Below are 12,080 nucleotides of genomic sequence, written 5' to 3'. Positions count from 1 at the left end.
GTACGTAGCGTCATGTTGTGTTGTAGTAGTAGTAGTAGTAGTAGTAGTAGTAGTAGTAGTGTAGTAGTAGTAGTAGTAGTAGTAGTAGTAGTAGTAGTAGTAGTAGTAGTGTAGTAGTGTAGTAGTAGTAGTAGTAGTAGTGTAGTAGTAGTAGTAGTAGTAGTAGTAGTTACCTGCCACCTGGGTACGTAGCGTCATGTTGTGTTGTAGTGTAGTAGTAGTAGTAGTAGTAGTAGTAGTAGTAGTAGTAGTAGTAGTGTAGTAGTGTAGTAGTAGTAGTAGTAGTAGTAGTAGTAGTAGTAGTAGTAGTAGTGTAGTAGTAGTAGTAGTAGTAGTAGTGTAGTAGTGTAGTAGTGTAGTAGTAGTAGTAGTAGTAGTTACCTGCCACCTGGGTACGTAGCGTCATGTTGTGTTGTAGTGTTGCCAGTGGTTCTCTGTATTCTCCTGCTTTACCAGTCAACACCTCATCTAGCTTCACCTTAACCTGGTTCAACCGCTCACGAAACAACCTACACACACACACACACACACACACCACACACACGCAAGATTGGTCAGTCAATCGATCAGTCCATATTCGGTATAATATATTTAAGCAATAAGGCACAAGGGGGTGTGGTATATGGCCAATATACCACAGCTAAGGGCTGTTCTTATGAACGGCGTAACGTGGAGGGCGTGGATACAGCCCAAACCCCCGAGGTGCCTTATTGCTATTATAAACTGGTTACCAACGTAATTAGAAGAGTCAAAATATATGTTTTGTCATACCCGTGGTATACGGTCTGATATAAACCACAGCTGTCAGCCAATCAGCATTCAGGGCTTGAACCACCCAGTTTATAAAAGTACCACTGCTTTCAGCCAACCAACACTCCGGGTATGACAAAACATATATTTTGACTCTTCTAATTACGTTGGTAACGCTGGGTTTGTGATTTTACGGCCAATATACTCCGGCTAAGGGCTGTATCCAGGTACTCTGTGTTGCGTCGTGCCTAAGAACAGCCCTTAGCTGTGGTATATTGGCCATATACCACACCCCCCTCGGGCAGTAAGGGCATTCTAGAGAGTGAATTATTTCCCTATAACACACTGTATGTTTGACTTTTAGAATTCAACGGCTATAGTTCATTTGTAATAAGTTTTGTTTGAGCTGTTTTTGAAAAGCAAAAAGTCAACTTGGTCAGCTAAACTAGCAAGTCTGCTTGCTTGATTACCACGGTAACTACCGTAGCCTATCTAGTAAACCTGCTTGATTACCACGGTAACTACTGTAGCCTAACTAGTAAACCTGCTTGATTACCACGGTAACTACTGTAGCCTATCTAGTAAACCTGCTTGATTACCACGGTAACTACTGTAGCCTATCTAGTAAACCTGCTTGATTACCACGGTAACTACTGTAGCCTATCTAGTAAACCTGCTTGATTACCACGGTAACTACTGTAGCCTATCTAGTAAACCTGCTTGATTACCACGGTAACTACTGTAGCCTATCTAGTAAACCTGCTTGATTACCACGGTAACTACTGTAGCATATCTAGTAAACTTGCTTGATTACCACGGTAACTACTGTAGCCTATCTAGTAAACCTGCTTGATTACCACGGTAACTACTGTAGCTTATCTAGTAAACCTGCTTGATTACCACGGTAACTACTGTAGCTTATCTAGTAAACCTGCTTGATTACCACGGTAACTACTGTAGCCTATCTAGTAAACCTGCTTGATTACCACGGTAACTACTGTAGCCTATCTAGTAAACCTGCTTGATTACCACGGTAACTACTGTAGCCTAACTAGTAAACCTGCTTGATTACCACGGTAACTACTGTAGCCTATCTAGTAAACCTGCTTGATTACCACGGTAACTACTGTAGCCTATCTAGTAAACCTGCTTGATTACCACGGTAACTACTGTAGCCTATCTAGTAAACCTGCTTGATTACCACGGTAACTACTGTAGCTTATCTAGTAAACCTGCTTGATTACCACGGTAACTACTGTAGCTTATCTAGTAAACCTGCTTGATTACCACGGTAACTACTGTAGCCTATCTAGTAAACCTGCTTGATTACCACGGTAACTACTGTAGCTTATCTAGTAAACCTGCTTGATTACCACGGTAACTACTGTAGCTTATCTAGTAAACCTGCTTGATTACCACGGTAACTACTGTAGCTTATCTAGTAAACCTGCTTGATTACCACGGTAACTACTGTAGCTTATCTAGTAAACCTGCTTGATTACCACGGTAACTACTGTAGCTTATCTAGTAAACCTGCTTGATTACCACGGTAACTACTGTAGCCTATCTAGTAAACCTGCTTGATTACCACGGTAACTACTGTAGCTTATCTAGTAAACCTGCTTGATTACCACGGTAACTACTGTAGCTTATCTAGTAAACCTGCTTGCCACTTCATTGGATGTTTAACACATTTCTAGCTGCAAATTAACACGTTTCTAGTAGCAAAATATGCAACTCCATGGAAGGTTAGAACACAGCTTCCATGTGTTCGTTATTTTCCTTAAAACGCATAGCCACTTGTTGATTATCCCTCAAGAAAAGCCTTTTCCTAAGCCTTGGATCAACCAATCAATCAACCGATTAATCTGTGTCAATCAATCAACCGATTAATCTGTGTCAATCAATCAACCTATTAATCTGTGTCAATCAATCAACCTATTAATCTGTGTCAATCAATCAACCGATTAATCTGTGTCAATCAATCAACCTATGAATCTGTGTCAATCAATCAACCTATTCATCTGTGTCAATCAATCAACCTATTAATCTGTGTCAATCAATTAACCGATTAATCTGTGTCAATCAATCAACCAATTAATATGTGTCAATCAATCAACCGATTAATATGTGTCAATCAATCAACCTATTAATCTGTGTCAATCAATCAACCGATTAATCTGTGTCAATCACTCAACCGATTAATCTGTGTCAATCAATCAACCTATTCATCTGTGTCAATCAATCAACCAATTAATCTGTGTCAATCAATGAGACTTACTTGTCTTTCAGTTCCAGGAACTGTTTCTCTAGGTCTGACATCTCATCTAGGCACTCTCCTCTCCTCCTCTCACAGTCCTCATCATCCATCTCTAGAGAAAGAGAGACAGGGGGAGGGGGAGAGAGGAAGGGGAGATGGAGGGGGAAGGGAGAATGAGAGAAGAGAGAGAGAGAGAGAGAGAGAGAGAGGGGAGAAAGAGAGAGAAAGAGTGTTGGAGCGAGAGAGTGGAAGATAGAGAGATAGAGTGGGTGAGAGAAAGAGCAGGAAGAGAGAGAGTGAGTGGGAGAGAGAGAGAGAACATGGAGAGAGAGAACAGGGAGAGAGAACAGGGAGAGAAAGAGATAAAGAGAGAGCAGGAAGAGAGAGAGAGAGAGAGAGAGAGAGCAGGAAGAGAGAGAGAGAGAGAGAGAGAGAGAGAGAGAGAGAGAGAGAGAGCAGGGAAATGGCGGAGAGAGAGAGAGACTTCTAGTTGCTCTTCATGATGTCAGTAAAGTGTCAAAAAGGAAAAAAAACAAAAAGGGAAAACTGTCCTCTCATCATTCAACAGTTATCTTACCTGAACTCTCCTCTTCCTCCTCTTCCTCCTCCTCGCTATCGTCCGAGTCGCTCTCCCTCTCCTCCGTACTCTCCTCCATGGTTTCCTCCTCCCCCTCTCTTCTCTCTCTCTCCCTCTCTTCCTCCATCTCTCCATTGGCCTCTGGTAGTTCACTCTCTCCCTCCACCTCCATCTCCTCCTGTGGTTCTCTGAGGGAGGGCTGGGCCGGCATCACTGAGAGAAGGAGAGGGGGAGATGGGGGGGAAAGAAAGAGGGAAACTAGGTTAGCACGCACAGTTAACTAGCTAGCCATTTCAAACCCTTTACACATGATATAAAAATGACACTTTTAGCCAGGTTATAAGGCTATAAAGTGTTTGTTTACATTTACATTGTTTAAAAACAATGGAGAGAAAAACTATATATATTTTGGGTTCTGATTATGGGGTATGACAGCTGAACAAAGCTCATGAGGGATTTTTCAGCTATACTCTTCAATAATCAATTGGTATTTCATTCATTGATTATATTAATTCATATATAAGTCCAAAAATGTATGTGGCAACTAACGATTCTAGTTTTAACTATTATAACATACTTATAACCTATATAGGCCTAACATAGTAACCTATTTACAATATAGGTCTAATGTATGCATTTATACACAACTATTAATTACACCCTACCGTCAACAAAATCCCCATAACCATGAGTATTCTTACCAGCATTATCCTCCATCTTCTAGGCTTGTTTTGGACAGAAATATAGCATTATAGAAATATAGCCTACTTACGGTCATTTTACCGGTAGGTCAACAACAACAAAAGTAGGCTAGCGGCGGTCCGGTGGCGCAGTGGTCATCCGAGAGACTACACCGGATGGTCCTTCCAACTCGAGAGCTACCGTATGGCTTCCGTGATGTCGCCTGTCCTGAGATCATACTGTAGGAATTGTTCCCGAGGCGGCGGCCTTTCGCGACCAAAACGAATAGAAAAATATGACCTTATATTGCATTTGAAATCGTTTTATGGGCTATCCAAACGGACGACCTGGATTGATCATCTATTGGCTTTTGAGACAGTAAATGTATGCGAGATCACTCTCCCCGTCTGCGACAGAGGTGGTAGCGGTTACATTGTAGCCATATCCGAGCGTAGTGTTCTCATTTCGCATACGAAGTAAAGCAGCCTAAATGTTTCCCCGAGACTTTCACAGCACCGCTGTGTATGATGCAAAAATATGACATCGTATTGACGGAGAAATAGAGGGTTGTTTCGGACGCCGATGTGCTGTTCTAGCGCGGATTATGAAGAAGAGGTAGACAGAGACAGGCAGATGATCAACTAGGCTGTAGACCAAATAACAAACGGTAGTAAAATACGAAAATGCAGCATAAATAACAGAAAAATCGCCCACTTACCTTTTACGGTTTGTATATTCTATACTCCAATACTATGAAGTACAGGTATATCATTACAATATTCAAACTAGGCTACTTCCTTTAGTTGCAGTTCAGTTCTACTGCTACTTTTGCCGGACTCTAAAATTCTAGTCTAGCCAATCAATGCAGAGCTCTAATACCTGCTTAGCCAATAGAAACCAACCTGTGAGATATTACTGTACTGCCCTAACCAATCAGAGGCCGAACTGAGATCTCGATAACCAATAGGTTCATTTAAAAAAAAAAAATGTTTATTGAACCAGTGGAAATTCAACCTGTCGTCACAAATTTGTGTGTTTTCAAGGAATTCTGTTTATTTCTGCATATACACCAGTGGAGGCTGCTGAGGGGAGGATGACTCATAATGTCTGGAATTGAGTAAATGGAATGGTCAAAACCCTGGCGAGGACGACGAGCACGCAGATAAGCTTCCCTGCGACGGATTCTGACAGTTTGTGCAGAAATTCTTTGGATGTGCAAAACCTCAGTTTCATCAGCTGTCCCGGTGGCTGGTCTCAGATGATCCCTCAGGTGAAGAAGCCAGACGTGGAGGTCCTGGGCTGGTTACACGTGGTCTACGGTTATGAAGCCGATTGGACGTACTGACAAATTCTCTGAGACGACATTGGAGGCGGCTTATGGTAGAGAAATGAACATTCATTTACACTCTTCCTCAAAACTTGAGTCATCTGTGGTATTGTGTTGTGACAACATTTGCACATTTTAGACTTTTATTGACGCCAGCAAGAAGCTGTTTACCAACACCTGTCAAGTGGATGGATTATCTTGGCGAAAGGAGATAAGAAATATGGAGGATGTAAAGAAATTTGTGGACAAAATTTGAGAGAAATAAGCTTTTTAGTGATTTTCTATTTCAGTTCATGAAACATGGGACCAACACTTTTACATGTTTGGTTCAGTGTACAGTACCTTATAAATGTGAGATGGACTTATTGTTAGGCGTGGACTACAGGCCTCCGACGACGACGATGATGAGATCCGGAGGAAGATGCCAAGCTGAAGAGGAAGATGCCACTGTAGGCCCATTATATTCTATTGACATTTGCAGTGGACTTTGTCCCGGAAAAAAAAAACCAAAACAAGCTACTTGAGAATTATTTTTTTTAAACACTCCCCCTCCCCCCTCCGACAAACAACCTGCAGGTGTTGTTAGACCCATTTCCAGTGTCATGCTGTGTTGTCACACATGAACACACACACATATATTATTAACATGTTTTTTTTTATTAAAGTTGCATAAAAGTGTAACAGCATTGTGGTAAAACAACAAAACCCCCGTCGATACATTTCTGTTCTTCAGTTTCTTTCTTATTAAAACACTTTCTAAACGGCGTTTCAATATTCAAAGTTGTCACACAGTAAAAAAAACACATATCTGACACCCAACAACAGTCTATCAGGGGCCCCTTCTCAAATGGCACCCTATTCTCTATATAGGGCACTACTTTAGACCAGAGCCCTATTCCCTATCTACACACTACTATAGACCAGGCACCCTATTCTCTATATAGTGCACTACTATAGACCAGAGCCCTAATCCCTATATAGGGCACTACTTTAGACCAGGGCTGGCACCCTATTCCCTATATAGGGCACTACTTTAGACCACAGCCCCTAGGTTAGTACTGTAAGTAACAACCCATAGGTAAGTAACCATGTCCGAGCCCTGACAACCCATAGGTAAGTAACCATAGTAACTCGTCCCACCCCCCGTTTCTATTGCGGAAGGCAGCTTGATGTACAAGCACACCCCCTGGATAGGAGGCTAGTCTATCGCTATAGTAGTGCACTATATAGGGAATAGGGCGCCAGCCCTGGTCTAAAGTAGTGCACTATATAGGGAATAGGGCTCCATTTGGGATGAGACCCAGGTATCATAATAGTACACACAGTAATAATTGACCTAGAATAGATATTCACATCTAAACAACGTAAAGAGGTGTAGATGACCTCTAGATTACCTTTTTCCTAAACAACCACAGAATCATCCTTTAAAAAAAAGAGGATGAGTCAAAAGAGAAAAACATTTTGTTGTTTTTTTTAAATATTTTTTTAAAATTGTTGTTAAAAATGGACGTCTCCTTTTATTTGGTTTGTAACTTCAATATAGACCTAAGGCAACGTCAGTTATTAAACAAGAGATGGAGGGATGGAAGGAGAGAGCTGGATGAAGGGAAGGAGGGAGAGGGATGGAGGGTGGGAAGGAGGGAGAGAGGGATGGAGGGTGGGAAGGAGGGAGAGAGGGATGGAGGGTGGGAAGGAGGGAGAGATGGAAGGAGGGAGCTGGATGAAGGGAAGGAGGGAGAGGGATGGAAGGGAAGGAGGGATGGAGGGTGGGTGGGAAAGAGGGAGAGAGGGTGGGAAGGAGGGAGAGAGGGATGGAGGGTGGGAAGGACAGAGGGAGGGAGAGGGAAGGAGGGAGGGATGGGAGGGAGAGGGAAGGAGAGAGAGATGGAGGGTGGGATGGAGTCATCTGTAGATTGCTGAAAGTAGAAAGGGAAGGAGTCAGAGGAAGGAGACAGAGGAAGGAGTCAGAGGAAGGAGTCAGAGGAAGGAGTCAGAGGAAGGAGACAGAGGAAGGAGTCAGAGGAAGGAGTCAGAGGAAGGAGACAGAGGAAGGAGACAGAGGAAGGAGTCAGAGGAAGGAGTCAGAGGAAGGAGGGGCAAAAGAGAAACATGGGGTGAGTGAGAGAGCTGCATGATTGGCAACAATAAGGCCTTGTGAGGCAGCCAAGCCAGGAAGAGTAAGACCTCTGATTCTCTCTCTTTTTCTCCATTTATCTCTCTCTCAATGATTATACCCCCCCCCCCCCCCCCCCTCCACCTCTTTCCCGTGTGTGTGTTGACGAGAGAGCGTCAGTGTGTGTTTGTGTGTGTACCAGTGTTCACATCTGTGTGAGCGTGTGAAGGAACAGCAGCTGTGGTCTGTGTTTCTGCTGTTCCCTGAGTGTGTGTGTGTGTGTGTGTGTGGATATTTGGATGAACACATTCAGACACATTTTCCACTACCCAGTGCCCCCCTCCCTCCCTCCCTCCTCCCTCCCCTCCTTGGCTACTAAAACTCAGAATATATCCTGGGCTTGGCTACTAAAACTCAGAATATATCCTGGGCTTGGCTACTAAAACTCAGAATATATCCTGGGCTTGGCTACTAAAACTCAGAATATATCCTGGGCTTGGCTACTAAAACTCAGAATATATCCTGGGCTTGGCTACTAAAACTCAGAATATATCCTGGGCTTGGCTACTAAAACTCAGAATATATCCTGGGCTTGGCTACTAAAACTCAGAATATATCCTGGGCTTGGCTACTAAAACTCAGAATATATCCTGGGCTTGGCTACTAAAACTCAGAATATATCCTGGGCTTGGTTTACAGCTACATTATAGTATGCTATATTCACTCATTAACATGAGAAATATGACCGATCGTTTGATTATTTAACAACAATACAACAAAAATAAAAATATTGAAATAAATGTAAACTAAATAAAGCATTAAAATAAAATAAAATCACAGGATATGACATCATACACCCTGCTTGGATCTGATTGGCTGCTTCAATCACCTATCTTACTCCTCTATCTCTGAGGAAGCCAAGCTCCTGTTTCTTGGGGTGAGGTTGGAGTGAGGGAGGGAGGCGGGAGGAGGCAGGGGGTGAGGTGACTCAGGGTTGAGGTTATTTCTTCTGGGGGGTGGTGAGTTTCTGCATGCCACGTATTTTATCCAGCAGACCAGACACAAAGTCCTACAGGGAGAGAAGAGGGACAAAACACACCATTAGAAACAACCACCTACAGGGACAAAACACACCATTAGAAACAACATCCTAGTGGGAGAGAAGAGGGGCAAAACACACCATCAGAAACAACATCCTAGTGGGAGAGAAGAGGGGCAAAACACACCATCAGAAACAACATCCTAGTGGGAGAGAAGAGGGACAAAACACACCATTAGAAACAACATCCTAGTGGGAGAGAAGAGGGACAAAACACACCATCAGAAACAACATCCTAGTGGGAGAGAAGAGGGACAAAACACACCGTTAGAAACAACCACCTACAGGGACAAAACACACCGTTAGAAACAACATCCTAGTGGGAGAGAAGAGGGACAAAACACACCATTAGAAACAACCACCTACAGGGACAAAAACATCCTAGTGGGAGAGAAGAGGGACAAAACACACCATTAGAAACAACATCCTAGTGGGAGAGAAGAGGGACAAAACACACCATTAGTACAAAGTCAAAACATACATAGCATGCAATAAAATGAATAAAACATCTTATTTATAAATGTTACCGAAAGAATTCTGATTCTGCCACGACAATAGACAAAATGGCTTCTCAAAATGGTGGACTCAAAGACCGACGGAGGACCGTCTGGAAACAACAGCAAGCCCCTTATGTATATCACATAGACCTAAAACAAGGCTGTTCACTGTCGGTCCTGGAGGGCCGAAACACTGATGGTTTTTCATCCTCTCCCTCTATTAAGGGACGAATTCAGACCTGGGACACCAGGTGAGCCCTGATCAATTAATTGGATAGGTATGGTGTTAGTTATCACGCCCTGACCACGGAGAGCCCTTGGTTCTCTATTGTATTGTAGGTCAGGGCGTGACTAGGGGGGGAGTGTTCTAGTTTTCATATTTCTATGTTGGTGTGCTTGGTATGGTTCCCAAACAAATAAAAACCACAATTCAACCACAAATACAATGTTTTTAAAATGATTCAGGATAAGACATGTAAACATGTATTTCCATTGCGGACCTCTGGCCGTGGGACTGACGTACCTCAGTTGGTTTGTAACAGTCTACCAGGAGATCTTTAACTCTGGCTCCTCTGTCATCATCGCTAGGCATGTCCAGCAGCTCATCCACATCTATCTCCAACTCTGGTATAGCCTCCTCCTGTCATTCAAGGAAAAAGAGGGAGGGAGGGATGAGGAACAACATCTACGATGCATCGTAGATATAATATTCAGAAATTATTCAGAACCCTGGACTTTTCCCCCACATTTTGTTACGCCTTTAAAAAAAATGCTTCAATTGTTTTTATTACTCATCAAATATACACACAATACTCCATAATGACACACAATACTCCATAATGACATCACAATACTCCATAATGACATCACAATACTCCATAATGACACACAATACTCCATAATGACATCGCAATACTCCGTAATGACACACAATACTCCATAATGACATCACAATACTCCATAATGACATCACAATACTCCATAATGACACACAATACTCCATAATGACACACAATACTCCATAATGACACCACAATACTCCATAATGACATCACAATACTCCATAATGACATCACAATACTCCATAATGACACACAATACCCCATAATGACATCACAATACTCCATAATGACATCACAATACACCATAATGACATCACAATACACCATAATGATACACAATACTCCATAATGATACACAATACCCCATAATGGTACACAATACTCCATAATGATACACAATACTCCATAATGACACACAATGCTCCATAATGATACACAATACCCCATAATGATACACAATACTCCATAATGATACACAATACTCCATAATGACAGCACAATACTCCATAATGACATCACAATACTCCATAATGACACACAATACTCCATAATGATACACAATACCCCGTAATGATACACAATACTCCATACCGATACACAATACCCTATACCGATACACAATACCCCATAATGACATCACAATACTCCATAATGACATCACAATACTCCATAATGACACACAATACTCCATAATGACACACAATACTCCATAATGATACACAATACTCCATAATGATACACAATACCCCATACTGATACACAATACTCCATACTGATACACAATACCCCATAATGACATCACAATACTCCATAATGACATCACAATACTCCATAATGACACACAATACTCCATAATGACATCACAATACTCCATAATGACATCACAATACTCCATAATGATACACAATACTCCATAATGACACACAATACCCCATAATGACATCACAATACTCCATAATGACATCACAATACTCCATAATGATACACAATACTCCATAATGATACACAATACTCCATAATTATACACAATACCCCATAATGATACACAATACTCCATACTGATACACAATACCCCATAATGACATCACAATACTCCATAATGGCATCACAATACTCCATAATGACACAATACCCCATAATGACATCACAATACTCCATAATGACATCACAATACTCCATAATGACATCACAATACTCCATAATGACACACAATACCCCATAATGACATCACAATACTCCATAATGGCATCACAATACTCCATAATGACATCACAATACCCAATCATGACAAAGTAAAAACATGTTTTTAGAATTTTTCACACATTTATATTATAAAAAAAACCTGGAAAGATCACATTTACATAAGTATTCAGACCCTTTACTCAGTACTTTGTTGAAGCACCTTTGACAGCGATTACAGCCTCGAGTCTTCTTGGGTATGACGCTACAAACTTGGCACACCTATATTTCGGGAGTTTCTCCCATTCTTCTTTGCAGATCTTCTCAAGCTCTGTCAGGTTGAATAGGGAGCGTCGCTGCACAGCTATTTTCAGGTCTCTCCAGAGGGTTCAAGTCCAGTCAAGGACATTGAGAGACTTGTCCCGAAGCCACCCCTGCGTTGTCTTGTCTGTGTGCTTAGGGTCGTTGTCCTGTTGGAAGGTGAACCTTCGCCCCAGTCTGATGTCCTCAGCGCTCCGGAGCAGGTTTCCACCAAGGATCCAGGCTGTATCACAACCGGCCGTGATTGGGAGCCCCATAGGGCGGCGCACAATGTGCCCAGCGTTGTCCGGGTTCGGGTCACCCCGCCACGCAGTCTCCTCGTGGAATGCAATGTAATCGGCGTCCAAAATTTGCAGATTACCGATGGTTATGAAAACTTGAAATCCACCCTGCCGATTAAATCGGTCGACATCTAGACGCAACCCATATGTGTT

At 42.2% G+C, this 12,080-nt stretch overlaps 2 protein-coding genes across 4 annotated transcripts in view; both read right to left on the bottom strand.

Annotated features, from left to right (window-relative positions):
- LOC139415848 (BRMS1 transcriptional repressor and anoikis regulator) overlaps positions 1-5,093 on the bottom strand; it is a 25,519-nt gene extending 20,426 nt beyond the window's left edge. For 2 of the 3 annotated variants that reach the window (XM_071163984.1, XM_071163982.1), the window contains exons 1-4: positions 4,987-5,093; positions 3,588-3,800; positions 3,032-3,122; positions 382-509 (exon numbers count right to left, since the gene is read on the bottom strand). In XM_071163984.1, the coding sequence (XP_071020085.1) occupies positions 382-509; positions 3,032-3,122; positions 3,588-3,798 (430 nt within the window). In that variant the 5' untranslated portion in view covers positions 3,799-3,800; positions 4,987-5,093. The remainder of the gene's footprint in view (positions 1-381; positions 510-3,031; positions 3,123-3,587; positions 3,801-4,986) is intronic. The other variant, XM_071163983.1, reaches the window with a different exon arrangement.
- Positions 5,094-8,373: 3,280 nt separating this feature from the next.
- The window catches only part of LOC139415856 (protein phosphatase 1 regulatory subunit 14B-like), a 36,751-nt gene continuing 33,044 nt past the window's right edge, over positions 8,374-12,080 (bottom strand). The window contains exons 2-3 of the mRNA XM_071163993.1: positions 9,828-9,944; positions 8,374-8,777 (exon numbers count right to left, since the gene is read on the bottom strand). Of these exons, the coding sequence (XP_071020094.1) occupies positions 8,709-8,777; positions 9,828-9,944 (186 nt within the window). The 3' untranslated portion in view covers positions 8,374-8,708. The remainder of the gene's footprint in view (positions 8,778-9,827; positions 9,945-12,080) is intronic.

This window comes from Oncorhynchus clarkii, chromosome 9, assembly GCF_045791955.1.
Source record: "Oncorhynchus clarkii lewisi isolate Uvic-CL-2024 chromosome 9, UVic_Ocla_1.0, whole genome shotgun sequence".
Taxonomy (NCBI): Eukaryota; Metazoa; Chordata; class Actinopteri; order Salmoniformes; family Salmonidae; genus Oncorhynchus; species Oncorhynchus clarkii.
The sequence above is the reverse complement of the archived record's forward strand: the minus strand, read 5'-3'. Positions and strand labels throughout refer to the sequence as shown.